Raw genomic sequence first — 18,009 nt, 5'->3', positions numbered from 1 at the left:
ATCGCGGTCCTGTGCCAGCCATATTCAGATTTGATCCGACACCCTAACTAATTTCAATACATCAATATTATTAACTATCGTTCGTGCTTAGATGAAAAGAAGTTTAGAAAAATATAAAGTTTCTTTTCATTTTATTAGCACGAAGGTTCACGATTCACGATAAATCACACTTCATTCTACTAAAACTACTTAAAACTTGAATTAAACTATTCTAGAAAACCTAAATACAAACATGTACCAACAGTATTTCATTTTGAATGTATTGGATACACCTAAAATTAGCCGGTGCGTGGAAATCGAATAGCTTTCATCAGGTAATGAGTTAGAGCCGTGGTCGCCGCCACAAACCACTAACCAGGCAGGCTTGTTGCCTTTTCATTGTGTCCTCTTAATTAATGTTATCAAAGGGTTTCAATTAATTGAAAGTATTCAATAATGAATTCAATGACCAATGGATTTTAATTGATATTTGTATAAAGTTAATTTTGCAATTATTGGCATTGATAAATGTGCAGGTATTTAATTATAATAGTTGTTTAGTTAATATAATTAGCGGTTTTATAGTTTACTTGGTTTTTGTGTATTTGTTATTGACGACTGAAATCATGTAACGTCTTCTTTCGAATTTATTGTGTAGGTAGGTGTAAAACCGGTGAAAATGTTGACTAAAACAAAAGTTATATAAAATTGAAAGAGGTATTGGCGGAAATATCTCCACTACTGCCTAGGATATAGCTTATGTTAATATCCATAATTTACACAAGTCATCATCGGCCTAGCCTTTTTCCCAACTATGTTGGGGTCGGCTTCTAGCCGGATTCGGCTAAGTACCAGTGTTTTACAAGAAGTTATTATCAATTTTTCACCAATAGTAAGCTGATTCGATGTAATGGAAAAGCTTTCCTGAAAATTTAATGTTTTTACCCCGACTACACAATATTATTCCTTAAAGTGAACATTGAAAAACTATCTTCTTTTCTTCTTGTGTAAAATGAATTGCTGTTCGTTAGTCTCGCTAAAACTCGAGAACGACTGAACTGATTTGGCTTATTTTAGTCTTGAAATATTTGTAGCAGTTCAGGGAAAGTGTAAATGGTGAGAAAATTTAAAAAAATTGCAGAAAAGACAAAAGAAAATCATGATGATGTTTCTCAAGGAGAAGACCGAAAAATTACCGCAAGACCGGGTACTACGCGGGTGAAACCGCCGGAAACAACTACCTAATAGGTAATATACTTATGATAGTAATATTTATTCAGTGAAGGACATTGTCGAAATAGTAACTAGAATAACTAAATATCTTAGTCGATTGTAGCTGGCTTTGCGAAGGGGGTGCGGGGTGGGGGGCGGCAATTATTGAGCAAATGTAATAGCGGCATTGTGATAGAGAGCGCCGTACAGACGTGGAGCCGCGTTGATTAGTGCACAGAGGTGATGTGGAGACGGTGTCAGTGCTAAATTAATGTTATTAAAGAAACTTTAATTAATAAGTACTGATTTAGGTGTATATTTGTATAATATTAGCCTTTTTAGTTACATGAAGTATTTAGAAATGAAAAATAAGAACTCTATCAATCGTCGTGCATTAATTTTTTTATGTACGCAAGGATAGGAGAAAGGAGACGCATAAAATAATTAGAAATATTGTCACAGGTCCGTCCTCGCTATATCTATTTTGTTTATATTCATTCCACTATTGGCAAAAAAAAATAAGTTGAGATAGAAACAGAATCCTGTAGAGCTTAGAAACCAAATATACCTACTACCTACATTGCATAAAAGTACATGTTTGGTTACCTACTGAAAACTTATGAAAATCAAAATAGCGACAATACTAATAAATTGAAGATATAAATAATTGTTTTTAACAATGAAGTCTCTAATCTCGTCCCAGTTCATGATTATATTTGCGCCGAGCCACGGACACGCCTTCTTCCATCCCCTATTATATTTACACTCAATACCGTTACGGCCCAACTTAACTTATTATACAAGCAAATTTGCACCCTAAACCTTAGGTCTTAACATACAATTTTATATAACAGTTATTATATTATGTAAGCACATAATCCCGTTCTGTTTCGATTTGTCTATAAAATAATACACTTTGAGCTTTGTCTGGGAGTCATTGAAAAGCAAGTGATTTTAACATTGAATGAATTTAATTAATTAAAATCTACTTTTCACTGATTGAAATATTTTATTTTCTTTGTTGAGATACAAACATTGATGGCTGTTGTGATGTTGAATATTTTGTTGATGGGTTTCTGTCTGATGAGGTGTTACTAAGTGGTAAGTTTTAGTATAGTATCCTAAGACTATAAACGATAAGATAAATAGGTACATATTAATAAAAGTCAGTAAATTCCTGAAAAAGTTGAAGATCTTTTTCGGTTTTTACTAAAGCTGCCATCATCGGCCATAGCAATGCTAATAAATTAAAGTTCAATGGAATGATTTGGAATTCTGGAACTCAATCAGATAACTTAAGAGGTTTCCTAATTTTTAAGTCTCTGTACTCGAGAATTGTTTTGAAACTAATGTTCTAAACCGAACCCCGAAGTAATTACCTACACAACAGTCTTGCAGTAAGCAAATAGCTATACAAACACCTGTTTAGGCATCAACATGATTCCCACAAAAGTTTAGATGGACAGAGACTCGAACAAAACATTTCGTTCAAATGATACTGTTCAAAAACAGTTTCGTCATGTTTTGTGTTTTGGACGAAAACAATATCTCGATTTTTTATTGTCCGTGCATGCAGGCACAAACTTACGGACATTCAGCCGGCATTTGTGTACGCCAAACAATGAGAGGCGCGTTACTTGTATTGCTAAGAGGTTCTATTGTTTAATGCCACAATTAGCCGCGAATTCTGCCCAGATGAAAGAAACTGACCAAGTCGCCGACGAGGGTGTAGTGTACACAAAAATCTTGATCTTAGATACCAAATATTACTTTATAGATAGATCCAACAAATATACTATTCTATCAGGTAAACTATCTTGGAGTCTTACAAACACGAAATTAATTTAATAAACGTGATACATTTCCGACTGACTGATTTATTTGTTTATCTTTATTTTCGTTTTACAATAGTTTAAGTCGCGTTCTATTATTTTAAAAGTTTTTAGACACCAAGATTATTTTGATTTTGACATAAATTAGGATACATAGCGTAAACATTTTCGTGAAATAAAAAAAAAATAAGCTTAGACGAAAAACTAGTTATTAATATTATCTTACCATTTAATATCGACCTTATAGAAAACAAATTAACCTAATCTACAATAAAATAACTTTTTTCTTGTCCTTTTCCGTGTTACCGGACGTCGCATTCAAGTAATTTAAATGTATATCCACCAGCTGTCTTAGGAGGTTCGTGGTATCAACGTTCGTGTGCACAAGCAGTTCGAAGATCTTCAATTGTTCTAGAGCTTTCCATTCGTCCCTGTGTTTGATAGCCACGTTAAAGAGCTCGTTTAAGACGTCCCTAGACTTCTTTATTAAACTCAAGACAAACCCTGCTCTGTAAGGCGATTCATCTCTATGTTTTTCTTTCAGCTGCTGAACCAGTTTCATTTTTCTCTCCGTGTCATGCATCGTCTGTTGTACCAGTGTCGATATTTTATTCTTCAGGTTAGCGTCCTTTTCGTCTTCATAGACGCCGGCTTTTAAATGTGGTGCATCATTGGGAGTGTCGTTCAGTAGCCAATATCTCCTGCCATTGTTACTATTGGTGTTTTTCTTTGGTGGGTTGTAGGGTTCGTACATGTCTCCCGAACTCAGTTTCATTTTCAACTGAGGTGGAGTGTTAGCATGAGGCTCTTCTAGTGGTAAATCAATCAAGTCAAGACACTTACCGTTAAGTATGAGTATTTCTATTGTATCTGAAATAATATCACAAAGTTTATTAAAAATAAAAGAATCATTTTTTTAAACCCAATTTGAACCTGTTTCACCTTGTGATATTATAATTTTCGCTATTTAGATGACAGTTAGTACTCACATAGTATTGCAGTAAGTATTTTAAACATATTACCATCCTTCTAAAAACAACTCCATTACCGCAAACGAAATACAAAATGAAATGGTCGATTGATTGTATCCGCTATAAAATACTCGCATTTATCAAGCTAATTTAATTAACAGTTATGAATACTAAACACGAAAATAATTATAAATTCATATTCCGTTATGAAATATTTAGTGTTTTCACAGGTTTCAAATATATTTGTCACGATTATAATAATCTGATGTTTCTAAATAACTACATGTATGTAATTAATTTCGAAGTTAATTATAACGGGTTTTTTGTTTAATTTAATTAACTGAAATGCCCGCAATGTCAGGGTTGTGAGTTCTTAAATAGAATCTATTGCAAGTTGACGTCAGATAATAAAGAAGTTGTAGGAGATAAAGTATTTTTATGATCAAGACTGTTTGGTCGCAGTATACAGATTTTGGGCGGCCAGTAGCGGACGGCCGCGTACGATGCCCAGCCGCCTGCCCGACGAAAGAATATGGACACGCTTTGATATTTTAATATATGTTTAGCTTGCTTGGCTTTTACTAGAATTTTAATATAGAAGTAGAAAAAAAATTATGAATTATCTCTCAAATAATCAAAATCAATTCAAATCGTTTAAACTACTCTTTTCAATATCGTTTATTTGTTAACAAAATTATTGAAGAAGTACAAAGAAACATGTCCATATAACTTCCATAATTACACCAATAAATTGGCTTAACCTTAATAAAAAGATTATTATTCATCTTTTGGCAAGTCCATAGTAATCTACTCTTTGTCTCGGTTGCTCAGGCGGAAGGCGATAACCACTACCTTTTGTACACCAAGCAACAGCTGAAATAAATATCAATTTTCCAAACTATTTAATACTTAAGTATTCAAACTCTTCAAAACCAAATGCTTAAGGATATAATTCGTTTTAGATTGTTTAGAATAGAATATTCTTTATTGCACACCATGTTTATTAATGATACTCTCCTTATCTACTTATTTCGTAAACAAGAACCTTTTATCTATGTTTACAATCATATAGGTACACAACCCCAAAACACAAAATTATTTGCAATTTGTCTGCGAGTTGATATGAGAGGGAAAATTATTTTCAATTACCACGTAGGTACAGTAAGGACAGCTAAACTACTAAATTACTATTTTAATGTGCTACATACTAATATGTATTTATTATCGTACTCTCCGTCCCGGTTTATAATCTACCACAGGTATTTGCCAATTGAATTTATTAGCGAAATCTTATTGTGGTTTATGAAAACCCTATTACCTATTCTAAGTATGTTATATATACGTCTTTTACTAAGAAAAATATGTTTTATACGTTATTTTAACCCTCCACCTTGTGCAAACTATTAATATTTTTCAGGGTTTAAGAATTTTTCCCCTTCGTCAGTGACAGCCCTACGGCCAAAATACATCTATTTCACGTTTACCTACACTCCATTGTTTATTTAAGCCAAAAAAGTTTGTAGTTTCCATTGTGATGGTCTTTTGTTTTACACGATACGTATTCAATGCTGTATGATGTGGGGAAGGGTTGTGTTTGGTGGATCTAATCAATCATCGCCCTGTTTGTTGCCAAATTATGCGCAAAACCAATTACAGTTTTAGTTAAAAGTTAATATAAAATAAATTTTATTGATTAAAGCAAAGATTTAGTAAAGTGGCATAATTAGTAGGTATAAGATCATTTTCTTTTCCTAATTCTGCTTGAAACAGAATCGTAGACGAAACATCTTCTATCTATGGCGTGTCATCATCGAACCATGACGTCATCAACTAATGCACTAGCGCCGACCTCATCAAGGCGCAGGTGTGGCGTGGAGCCGCCTCAGAAATAATTACCGCGCGGAAAAGATGGGATGCGCCTTCTCATTATTTAAGAAGGTACACAATGTGTGGTTGAAATACACGTGTGTATTGTCTAGTGAATATACTGCAGCGGATTTTTTTTACTTCGACGGCTGAAAATGGAACGAAATATTTTTGATGGAGCTAAATGGGAAATGTGCAACGTGTGCTCAGCAGAATTAGGTTGAATGATGTCGGTGTGTGTAGGATGTGAGTTTTGTTTTGTTTAGGATTAATTTTAATTAGGGTTTTTGAAATTTTGGCTTATTTGTGGTTCCGGTGATCCACATGGAGAGGAGTGAAGGAAGGAGAAGATGATTCGAATTGAAATCTTAATACGAAAACAGAAGTGGTGACAAATTTTAACAATAATTATTTAATACCGATATAAACTGAACTAAAACTACAAATAAAGCTGAATCTAAATCAAAATAATTCTCTTTTTATCTGCCTGCGTTGCGTTCATATGTTTAACGTGGACATCTACAAGTTGCCTCAGCAGGTTCGTGGTATCAACGTTGGTGTGTACTATCAGCTCGAAGATCTTCAATTGTTCTAGTGCTAGCCACTTCTCTCTATGTTTGATGGCAACGTTAAACAGCTCGTCTAATACGCTCTTGGATTTTTTCACCAAGCTGAGTATGAATCCTGCTTTGTAAGCGGGCTCCTCTCTGTGGTTTCTCTTTATCATCTCGACACCTTTCATCTTCTTCTGTGTGTCATACATTATCTCATGTACAAGAGTAGATATTTTATTCTTTAGATTTTCGTCTTTCTCGTCTTCGTATACTCTTGGTCGGGGCCTTTCTGTGGGCGCTTCGTCTGCAACTAGCCAGTATCTCCGTTTTGCCCTTGACCGCTTCAATGGGAACTGTTCGTATACAATTCGTGATTTAACCTCAACTTTGACAGGTCTTTCGGCGGTTTTTGTGTATTCCACGGAACTCTGACACTTGCTCACTTGTGAAAGTATTTGTATTGAACCTAAAACCAACATTTTAATTGTAGGTTATTATAAAAATGGAACGTCTGGAAAGTCTGACAGCCAGTCTAACCAAGGGGTATTGTGTTGCCCAGGTAACTGGGTTGAGGAGGTCAGATAGGCAGTCGCTCCTTGTAAAACACTGGTACTTAGCTGAAACCGGTTAGACTGGTAGCCGATCCCAACATGTTTGGGAAAAGGCTAGGCCGATGATGATTATGAAAATGGAACAAACACTAAGTTAGTAGTGACTGTCATATTGTGTTTTCAATATAAGGTTTCGGTTCTTATAACTGCATCACATTTATCTTCGTCATGTAAGCCTTGATGAAGTCTTAATCAAATTCAAAAAGGTCCTCTTATGTGGAGTATACATAAGAGACATGTCAATACTTACATAAGATCGCAAAAATTGTAATAAACATATTACCATCCTTCTTGAAAGTTTGTTACTACATCATCGAAAATATACAATAACTAAATTATGATCAGTTTTTGGAAAGGTCCCGAGTTTATCGCTTGCAAAGTAATTAAATATTACGAGAATGACCATAAAATGTAATGAATTATCAGATAACGTGTGTTTATTTTTCGGCACTGAAACGGTCTTATTGAGTTTTGTCTATAAGAAGAGGATGTCGTAAAATCTCAGAGGAAAATACATTCTTCGTAAAAGATACACAGAAGAAAAGACAAAATTATTTAAATAAAAATACAACCATGGATAAGGATAAGGATGAAGTTATGAAAAAGAAAACAAACCTCAAAGTTTTTATTGCTAATAGGCCTTTTTCTAGGCAACTTAAAGCATAACAGTAAAGACATTCCTTTAGAGAAGAACCGGAAAGAAACACCATAAAAAGAAACAAAAACGCCATCTATATCCGCTCCAAAAGACTTACAAAGAGTATATCGTGAAGTTATAACAATAGAAACATAAGCAAGTACTGGCCACATACGATTTTAGTACTTAGCTTCTGTCAAAGAGGAATGGGCATCATCTGTCAACGGGTCGGTCTAATTTGGAGCCAAAGTCTAAAGCAAACAGAATAAAATTCCCGTAATGTTTCTACAGACACTGACAAAATTAAGTTTACCTATTCTTACGAGAAATTTAACACTACAGCTACGAAAATGTCACAGTGTATTTGGTATAATGGATTTAATACAACAAGAAAAGGTATTAAAAAGAGTCGTTAGTATCTATCCTGTGTCTTTTTTTCGATATTTTTGTTTACTTTTTCTCCTACTTCGATTTTTTACACCTTTTACCAGAATTGATTTACGTGAATTGTCGTAATTGTCTCTCTTTCTATCCAAGTACTTTAGACCTACTCATGATTTTTTCTGCGTTTAAGGATGCTAAATATTTTTTGAGGGAGAGAATCAGCGAATTTCCCACTACCGTCTTCAGATCTCCAATGTATAACCGTAACAATAGCAATAACTTAGTAGTTATCATCCATTTCTAAATATGAATGTGCCGTGTGTTAACGGTTCCAATCGAGGTGTGGGCTGTGTCCATTTCGATCATCATCATCATCATCATCCAGTCTCAGCCCACTGCTGGACATAGTCCTCTCCCATGGCACGCCACTGAACTCTTTCGATATCACTTATGGGTATACTTACTTATTCGGATATTTATATTCTATAAGCAATATAACATGCGGAAGTATTTATACTATGGTACTTCTTATTTCTCTAAGAAGTGTTTTCCCAACAGCTTCAAATATAGTTAAGGGAAATAATATCAATGGTATTAAAATATATATGTACTTGCGACTATTTTCCTAAACTTCCAGCCCGAAAACTTCACGATGTCCCAAGTGACTAGCGAAAATCACGATTTGGCCTTACACATAATAAAGCGGTATTTTCTGAGCGAACATGTTCTGGTGCGCGCGCGCAACATGGACATATCCAACGACTGCGCTCTTGACGAGTATCTCGTTGGCTTGCTTAAACAAGGTACCTTTAGATTATAATGATCAATATCATTACTAGAAGAAATTGTCTGAAAGCGATACGTCTTCATATTAAAAATTCGCATAAAAAAGTATTGAAATATACATGGTTTTATTTGCACTAGCTGTTGAACGTAGGACCGCCCGCTGCAAATCGAAAACGATCCTAGGGAAATATAAAATCTTGATAAAAACTATCCTATGTGTTAATCCTGGTTATATACCATCTATGTACCAAGTTTCGTTTAAAACCGTTAAGTAGTTTTTGCGTAAAAGAGGAACAAACATCAATACATACTAACTCTCACGATTATAACATTACGAGTAGTAAGATAACATAGCAAAAGTTGTGGCCCCTTACATCTTATATCTACTTCAAATGCATTTTCCAGGAAACTCAATCTTCGCCAAAGACGAGGACGGCAAAGTGGCTGGGCTGTGCGTCAGTTTCGCTAGTAGTCCCGTTGACCCGAGGAATTTAAGAAATTACGCCTTTTACAGACAAGTGAGCAGTTATATTCTTTTGTCGTTTAAAAACCGACTTTTGACTTCACGGCACAAATAACCGCGTAGTTTAGGTCACTACGCCAATCCACGTTGCTTGAAAGGTAGCGGGTTTGAACCCCGCGTAAAGGTAAGTGGAGAAAAAAGCGGTTTCTCAGTAGTAGGTTAATTTCGATTCTATGAAGGATTGCAACGCATTGCCGTACACCGACACAAAAACGCGGAGGACGTAGCACGGCGGTTCAGGTTTAGTCAGTGAAAATCTGACACTACCTACCCATTTCCACATCCCGCGTTAACAAAAAAAAAAGGAAAAAAATTGTCGCTTCAAGTTAGTAGATCTATGACCAGATGATGACTGTCTATATTGATTCCAGGATCCAAACACTAAAGATTTCCTCTACTTCACGGCGAAATTACAAGAAACTCCGAATCTGTGGGAAGTGTACAAACAACAAAAAGTTTACGAGGTGATTATTTTGACATATACTAGAGTAGAATTATCTGATGTTGTAATTAAGGAAGACCTAAATGAAAATACGCAAATACGTCTAATTAGAAATACTTACTATTTGCTTAAAATTTTGTGATTTCAGTACCTACCTTTCGCCTTCATCAGAAAGGTGGCACAGAAAAATAAATATGTAGAGACAAAAAAAACCCTACTGAATTTTCGCTTAATTTGAAGTTCGTTTTCTCTAATTTGGTGTTGAAATTAGAATATGAACTTACTATGAGTAAAAAAAACCGTCCCCAAAACTTTTAAATAGCTCTACCGATAATAAACCAAACATGTCTAAAAACACTTGCACACAATAGTTCAGTGTAAATACAAAACAAATCAAATGTTTTTTAATAAAGGTGAATTGCCTTTCTTCTGAGCTATCACTCATCATTCTTATTCTCTCAATCCGTTTGGGAGCTGTAATGCCAAAGGCGAAAGACAGACGCGTCAAACTCATAATACCCCTCCTTTTGCGTCGATATAAATATAATGCAAAATAAACGTAATCTCAAAAATTGAAGATTTCTTATAAATATTCCAGATAAAAATGATCACAGTAGTACCGGAGTACAGGAGACAGGGCCTGGCCGTCCACATGGCAGAGAAGAGTAAAGCACTAGCTCATGATCAGGGATACAACGTCATAAGAATGGACTGCATCAATCCATTCGAGTAAGTACCTACTGATGCACTTCGATACAGCGTGGAAACACAATGGACCCAATATTTGCCCGGTTTGACCCAACATTTCCAACAAGTTTTGGAATGTTAGTCCCAAGTGGAAGTCCCATTGTTTTCTGCACGTAACGGTATTTTTATCGCGTTTTATATAAATAACAGTCGCATAGCACATTATGAAGTGATGCCCTTTGACACATCCCATGTTCAAATCGGTAATTTGTTGTAGCAATCACTTGTACATTTTAGGACTGGAAATTTTGAAATGACGCCTCCCGCTTCGGGTGTTCGGAAGGTAGTGTCAGACTTTTACCGACTAAACCCATTCCTTCTATTTTCATTTGTGTGCGGGAGCCACAGTAACCCTGCCTCTCGTCTCTGCAATCGATCTCAAATACAATTGTTTTTTTTTCTTCAGTTACAAAATAGCAGAGCGCTGCATGCTACAATGCATAGTTAAGTTTCCTTTACACAAGGTGCGAGGGGCAAACGCTCCTTTCATAAAACGAAGCTCAGAGTATAACCGTTGCGTGCGAGTGTACGTGGATGCGCGAGCGCAGCCCGACGTCGATCAAAAGTCAGTCAAGAGCCGACAGCAAGACTTGGAGAGTCTCATCGAGTGATAGCTAAGATATTGTTATGGTTTGAATAAATAGATATTTTAACTTTGATGCTGTTTTGATAAACTTTCTACGTGTATAATTTAATTATATCAACCTATGAATATTCAGGTTTGATCATTAATTTATACCACGACACCACATTCAGCTTACTGTGAGCGGGCAATCTCAGATTCAGCATAATTAAGAAAATTACATTTAATTATACTCTACTTGGGTCACTCATTTAAATAATGAAGATACCTGTGTAGGAAAATGTGGGATTTTATTAAGGGCAAGAGACAAATAAATCTTATAAACAATACTGATAACTTGCCAATACTGCACTTAACCTTGTGTATGCAATAAACCATTGGGTAGATATCCTTAAATCGTTTTCTTCCGAGTACACGGACAAGTATGTAACTTCTTGATGACATTTGCATTCATTATACATAGCCAGTACTGCCAGTAGCCACATAAAATTTGCATTCTGCATGCCGTAGTCTGCAAGGATTCTATCAACGATAAAACTATGAAGTACATTTTAAAAAGTTTTTTCTGCGAATCAATTTATTGTGCTAATTGTAATTAGCTTGACCGGAGTCCACAATGTCACATGTGTATTTATAACCTCTTGACGCTCTAACGGCTAGACCGATTACGATGAAATCTGGTAGCTGATACCTTGAACTAACACAGGCTACTCGACTTCGTTAAAGGAGGGTAATGTTATCGTAGCTTTAAATTACGAAGACAATAAGACAGACATCCATTTTACAAGCTTTATTTAAAATATTTATCACAATATTATTGCTTTACGAATCTCATTTTAAGGCTACCATAATGAGTATTAAAAAATAAAATCATTTTATTATATTCTAATAAATATTTCATTTAATCTTAGGTATATGCCATGCAGTTATCGAGATTCAAATTTCAAATAGACCCATTCAGCCAGTAGTAGGTATATGCAAATATTATAACGAAATAATATAACCTCTTTGAATCGATTTATATACTTATGACTATTTTATATTCATATTGTCATTTAATCTTACATTCTCATTCATTATGTGTAAACAAATAAATTTATTCTGATTCTGATTAACTTGTGAATAGACAATATGAAAACAGTGTCAATTGATAAGACAAGGCAAAATTAACAAACATACAATTAAAAAAGAAACTAGAGAATAGGTAAGTTTATAGTAAAATAATTACTTAAAAAGTCACGTCACTATAAAACAAAGATTGTGGAAACAAGTATCAATCGTATCACACATTAACGAGATTAAGACTTATTACTATCACTTAATTAGCCTCTTATGGCCTTACTTAAGATAAGGCGTAATTATATTCTTGATGAACCACTTGTCTGAGAATCGTAAATGGTCCCCTTCAGCGGAGATGAATACAAGTTTCCCATCTTTTTCCATCTTCTTTAGGCCTAGCCGATCCTGGAATATAAGGAAAAATTTCATTAAAATGATAACGATAGCTTAACAATTATAATCAATCTTGTACAGATATAATTAACATTACTAATTAAAGGAAGTGTCACTTGATTAGAGGGGGTAATAAATACTAAATACTATACCTAACATTAAAATAAAGGCTGCTTAAAAGATTTCTTTAGTACTGCAAAAGAGAAATGAATTGTTTTGAACGCAAGAATACTACATTATCTTAAACCGAAATGATAAGTGCAAAAAAAAACATATTTTGACAGTTCGTTAAACTAAGTTTGATCATCGCCTCTGTGCAACAAGGTCTCAATAATAAACTTATCAGACTTAATACAAAGTTACTATTAGGTAACCTATAATAACTTTCTTGGAATAAGTTCAAAACTCATGTCAGATAACACATTCATAACAACTCGACTACATACTAACTCATTACTTAATTTCGATAAGACTGATCATTCTATGTAGCAAAATTGAAGGATGTCCAAAAGAAGTAGATAATTAAAACATTTGTTTTTTATTTAAGCATTATTTTCCCGCTCCTTTTTTAAATGCCAACTTTGTCAGTGACGTCTGTCACTCATCATTTGAGTCACGCATCGCCCTTAAAAAAGTAAAAAAAAAACTAACCTCTAAATAAAGCTTGGACTCTTGCAACGTCAACATCTTCTCAGACTGGCCAGGTTCGTAAAACCCGAACCATTCGGTCTCCCGCGGCTGAACAATCGTATCATTATTGAACTTCACTAGAACAAAGTGCTCTAATTTGTTCAAGTTTTCGATGTAGGTCGTGTTGATGAAAACCTCGTTGTTAATCTCTGATAAGAAGATGCTCTTATGCTGGTAGGATTCTTCGTCTAATGGGTCGTGCCAGTAGGTCGCTTGCGCGAGGGAGGTTTGCACCCAACTGTAATGAAACTCAGAATTAGTATCCAAATATATAAATATAATACTGATAAAACTGGCTAATTATGACTCGGAATTATTAAGTTATTTTAGTCTTAGGTATTTGATGGAGATGGTTGTTTTTTGGTCGAATGAAGATCAGAATATCTCTCTTCTTTCCGTCTTCTTTCCATATTACTACGACAATTTGACGACGAGGCGGTAGGCACCCAGTAAGTTTTTTTAAAAACGTAGCTTGTTGTGGCGGAGCCTCAAGTGTTACAAAGTGAACGCAATGTGATATCTCTTGACATCTTTGTGAAAGGAAACACAATAATATACTAGCAAGCGATATTATTTTTCTTAGGAAGAAAGTGGAACTTGTTTATTCCAAATAGAGGTAATCCAGTGAATAGCAGTGACAGCGAGAAGTACAGCCGCACAATAGTATTATAAGTACATTAAAACTATCATATTATTTAAATTCAGATAAATGAGCTATTTTTGTTACGAGTAGTACGCAATATAGCCTGAAGCCATGGGCCTTCTCCGCTTTGGGGAATGGGGATAGAAGGAGAAACCGGACACTTTAGGCTACAACCACATGAACCATACCTTTAACTTTCGACAACAGTCAACATTGGTGTCAAACATAATCACGCGAGGGCGCCGGATATTTCAGTCTCGTTGCAAACTTACCAAAGGCCTGGGGGCGTGGTGACGTGGTGGTTATTAGTTATTAGTACCTAATACCTATCCTTTGTTTTTTATGGTGTAGACAATGAAAGGCAATCTCAATGCCTGCAATTCTAACCTCTACAACGTCAATGACGTAACTCTTCCCGTATAAATCGGGCTGGCGATTTCAGATCTCAAATGCGATTGCATATAATCAGCTTTGACATTTATGACTTTAGAGATCACAGATATTTTATTCAGAAATAGATTGCAATGTTAATATTTATTATGTTTGCAATCTTCAATCGTGTACATGTAAGTAGGTTAATAAGTACTTATAATTAGGCAACAGTTTATTAGCATTCATATAACCTTCCATTGCTATGTTGCGAGATTTGACAAACTTGTAGTACAATCTTCAAATGTGTGTTTTAGTTTCCAAGTAGGTAAATCTATGCTGATGTTATAAAGCTTGAAGAGTTTATTTGTCTTATCGAGGTAAGCTGAGGAACAACGGACCCGATATAAAAAGAAATATTTCAGTATTAGATAGCCCATGTATTGATGAATGTTATGGGATATAAATATGCCATCAGGCTGTGATTAATAGGAGCAATGATTAGATATTTTATAAAAAACGAAAAAACTCTTCTCCTCGTTTTTGGAATAATAGTTTTATAACGATTATTATAATACTTCTAAACGGTTATTCCAATTAAAAAATCTAACTTCAATCTTTAAAAACACGTGGACGAAGTCGCGCGCAACATCTAGTGTTAAATAAGTAGAAAACCACTTTGGACTATTTGCAATCGTATATATCTATAAATTGAAGAGTGTTTACGAGTGATCATTATAAGCAGCCGCAATGTTTGTAAATATACACCGGTCGTTGCATTGCTGCTACTTCATATTGGGAGGAAGGTCAAGAAGAATTACAAATTTTGTATAAGTTTTCTATTGCTAAAGTAGTGTAGAGTTGGTCTCTTCTTTAAGCATGGGCGATGTAAAAACTGGTGTCAGAGAGGTCAACTGTAGATGTCTGTCGTGGCTCATAACACAAACCTTGAATCACATATCGTCAAGACTCAAGGGTACTGTTTTTCTCAAGGTATCTTTTTAATTTCCTCTAAATCAACATCATAACCTTTTCCCAACCATGTCGGGGTCTGCTTCCAGTCTAACCGGATGCAGCTAGGTATCAGTGTTTTACGAGGAGCGTCAGTCTATCTGACCATCTTAACCCAGTTACTAGCAACACGATATCCCTGGTTGTCAGATTTCTAGCTTCAAAGAACGACTGTCAAAGATGAGTAAATAACAGTCGAGAGTCGAGACCCACAATTTAACGTGCCTCCCGGAACACGAAGGAACTCGTTTTAGGATAGTTCCTCACCCATCCACAGATCCTCCGTATCAAGTTTAGCTTAACCTGTGATCGATTAACTTGTGCACTTGTAGTTTAACCACGAGCTAAAATTATTTTTTAATATGCCATTGGTCAAAGCCAATACTTTAAAACTTTGACGTGGCTAACGTTACACAGCTTTAAAGTACGTGCGGTACGTGCCTAATAACGTAACCAGGTCTTATACCATTAAATAATATTGTATTTTGGTGTGTCAAGATGCATGAAATAGCAAAAACTATTGTGATGATTACTGTACGTACAAATCGCTAGTCAAGTTAGTATAGAAGGATATTAGCACATTAGGTACATCCTTCAAAACTCCGCTCCTTATTGGTTGTTGTATATTGCTGATGCGTGCTAAGCGTACAAAGTAAATACACAAGCAACGACGTCGATTAGGTATCCTCGAATGGTATGGTCTTGTTAGGATTGCCTTGGATATGTCTATTAAAGAAAAGTTCTAGATGTCCGGATATTTAAGAGATGGGAATAGACGAAATACTTAACAAAATAGGGGTAAGTGCTATGGTCTCCAATATATGGCGGAGAAAATGAATACCTATTTCAACTCGATTTTTCTTGCGATCTAGATAGCGCGTAGCGAACTGTATAGAATGGTCATCAATGTACATAACAATGAGTGGATATTTATCGCGAGAACCCACATGAAAATTATATAATTATGATAAATAAAATAACTCACTGCTCATAAGCAGCATAGTTTAGGAGCTGCCTCACGTAGTCGCACGACGGATGCATGAGGACCCCACAGTGGGGAAGACCGTAAACTCCTTGGTGCTGACCTCCAAGAGATATCAAGTTCTTGACAGGAGGGATTTTGTGACCACAGCGCTGGACTACAGCTCGCCTAAAAGACAAAAATCATAAAAAATAAAGTCTTTATCAGTTGCAACAACCATTTTAATATTGTGCTATACTGTAGCAGTTTTAAAGAATTTTTTACTGTTATACAATAAATGGCATAGAATATTAAATTAAATTAATGGGTCAAGTCTCAAAGTCATTAATAGTAGTATTGATTCTCAGTATAAACAAGGTGAAGTAGCAATTAAATTGCAGTTAATTTTAATAATTGTACAATACTAGTCATGACTAACTTATAATAGTCAAGATGAGAGACATTGACACAATTGTATTTGAATAGTAAACATTCCGTTCATCACAATAACTCTCTCTGCAAATAACTCCATTTCTGCTAAATAAAAACGAGCTCTTTATTTAATATGGATTGTTTTGCTGCAGGACAAAGGTTGCTTTTCCTCCATTTATTAACACATAATTATAAATATAGGTAGTGAAAGGGCTGTAAAATCTTTAATTAAAATCAAAAGGACTAGTTACCATTTAAAGATAGAAGTATTAAAAAAAGAAACAAAATACTTACAGGAATTGACTTCCTTGTGAGAATCCAATAGCATTAAAACCATCTTTAAGTTGGGGATCTTCTGCCAGCATATTACAAACCAGCTGTACTTGCTTATTTGGGTTCAAAAAGTAACCATTTTCCAGGTCCTCAATAGATGAGTTGCCAATTCTCAAGGAATTCACATACACTCCAGGTATCACACTCTCCAGAAATACTTTAAATGTTCCCAGACTGACGGCAAGGCAGCAGGTATCACCTGTTTATAAATATACAGCCATATAATATTTATTATTATTAATGCCTTTATAATTAGAGCATTATAATATTCTATGATAATAAGCTTGTTTACCAAGTCCATTATATTCATAAGTATATTTATAGCTTGACGTGCACCATGTAATCTAGTGGTCCAGTTTAAATGAGGAAACTGATTATGAGCACTTGAATAAAATTTATTTAATTGCGATATTACATTGACTGTGAATCTTAAGAATTTAGAAGTATTATTCTAGTTAGAAATGCTGCATGAAATAACTGCCAATAGGTATAGAAAAATAATCGGACTATGTTACTTTTGGCTGACCTATGAATATAACTTTGAGATATACCTAAGACCGAAAAAAAATCATATGCCAGGATTATGCACTTCTTGGTAATGTAACACAATTCATATCTTATTTGACCTGGCAAAGTCGGAAAATTCCAGCATTTCACCTAGTTCTTAATAATATAATTGCTCTGCCACTAATTAATTTAAAGACTTACCCATTCCGTGCCATAATACAATAGGTGTAGGTGTCCCATAAATGAGTTTTATTAAATACAGGAAAATAAACAACAGCTTCATTTTCACTTTATCTCAATTTCACTATTAAATACTCAGGAATGTACTGTTAGTAGAGTAGATATCATCAATTATAAACGTATGTCTTCGACGAGGAAACAACGGCAAAACTACCGCAGAATGATCAACAATCCAATAATACAAAATGTATGTAAACAAACTACTGTCAAAGAACCTGTCAATAAACTAATCATAACGTGAAAA

The 18,009-nt window shown here is 34.9% G+C and overlaps 3 protein-coding genes across 4 annotated transcripts; 1 reads left to right on the top strand and 2 right to left on the bottom strand.

Moving 5' to 3' along the window:
- Window positions 1–3,143: 3,143 nt before the first annotated feature.
- LOC113501036 lies at window positions 3,144–3,918 on the bottom strand. Its single transcript, XM_026882013.1, has one exon. It carries the CDS (start codon window positions 3,796–3,798, stop codon window positions 3,289–3,291), a length of 510 nt encoding a protein of 169 aa, XP_026737814.1. The 5' UTR covers window positions 3,799–3,918; the 3' UTR covers window positions 3,144–3,288.
- Window positions 3,919–7,858: 3,940 nt separating this feature from the next.
- On the top strand, window positions 7,859–11,201 carry LOC113501296. Of its 2 annotated transcripts, none has more exons than XM_026882404.1 (6): window positions 7,859–8,058; window positions 8,684–8,849; window positions 9,238–9,350; window positions 9,727–9,819; window positions 10,396–10,526; window positions 10,951–11,201. In XM_026882404.1, the coding sequence occupies exons 1-6, from the start codon at window positions 7,942–7,944 to the stop codon at window positions 11,153–11,155; spliced, it is 825 nt and encodes a 274-aa protein (XP_026738205.1). In that variant the 5' UTR covers window positions 7,859–7,941; the 3' UTR covers window positions 11,156–11,201. The 2 variants fall into 2 exon arrangements, with proteins under 2 accessions (XP_026738205.1, XP_026738204.1); XM_026882403.1 differs by having other exon boundaries at window positions 7,859–8,073.
- Window positions 11,202–11,902: 701 nt separating this feature from the next.
- LOC113501323 (palmitoyl-protein thioesterase 1) lies at window positions 11,903–17,947 on the bottom strand. Its single transcript, XM_026882445.1, has 5 exons — window positions 17,727–17,947; window positions 16,980–17,217; window positions 16,278–16,442; window positions 13,231–13,507; window positions 11,903–12,591 (listed from the first exon to the last, which is right to left on the bottom strand). The coding sequence occupies exons 1-5, from the start codon at window positions 17,806–17,808 to the stop codon at window positions 12,466–12,468; spliced, it is 888 nt and encodes a 295-aa protein (XP_026738246.1). The 5' UTR covers window positions 17,809–17,947; the 3' UTR covers window positions 11,903–12,465.
- Window positions 17,948–18,009: the final 62 nt, after the last annotated feature.

The sequence above is a fragment of the Trichoplusia ni genome, chromosome 15 (genome assembly GCF_003590095.1).
Source record: "Trichoplusia ni isolate ovarian cell line Hi5 chromosome 15, tn1, whole genome shotgun sequence".
Lineage (NCBI taxonomy): Eukaryota > Metazoa > Arthropoda > Insecta > Lepidoptera > Noctuidae > Trichoplusia > Trichoplusia ni.
This window is presented reverse-complemented; position numbering and strand designations above follow the sequence as displayed.

Bases quoted from the DNA above. Each gene is read 5' to 3' on its own strand.
- LOC113501036 (XM_026882013.1), bottom strand. From the start codon at position 3,798: ATGAAACTGAGTTCGGGAGACATGTACGAACCCTACAACCCACCAAAG.
- LOC113501296 (XM_026882403.1), top strand. From the start codon at position 7,942: ATGTTTCTACAGACACTGACAAAATTAAGTTTACCTATTCTTACGAGA. The intron at 8,850-9,237 runs GTACCTTTAGAT...TGCATTTTCCAG, and splicing joins CGTTGGCTTGCTTAAACAAG to GAAACTCAATCTTCGCCAAA. The intron at 10,527-10,950 runs GTAAGTACCTAC...TTTTTTCTTCAG, and splicing joins GACTGCATCAATCCATTCGA to TTACAAAATAGCAGAGCGCT.
- LOC113501323 (XM_026882445.1), bottom strand. From the start codon at position 17,808: ATGAAGCTGTTGTTTATTTTCCTGTATTTAATAAAACTCATTTATGGG. The intron at 13,508-16,277 runs GTGAGTTATTTT...GTTTCATTACAG, and splicing joins AACTATGCTGCTTATGAGCA to TTGGGTGCAAACCTCCCTCG. The intron at 12,592-13,230 runs GTTAGTTTTTTT...CTTATATTCCAG, and splicing joins AGTCCAAGCTTTATTTAGAG to GATCGGCTAGGCCTAAAGAA.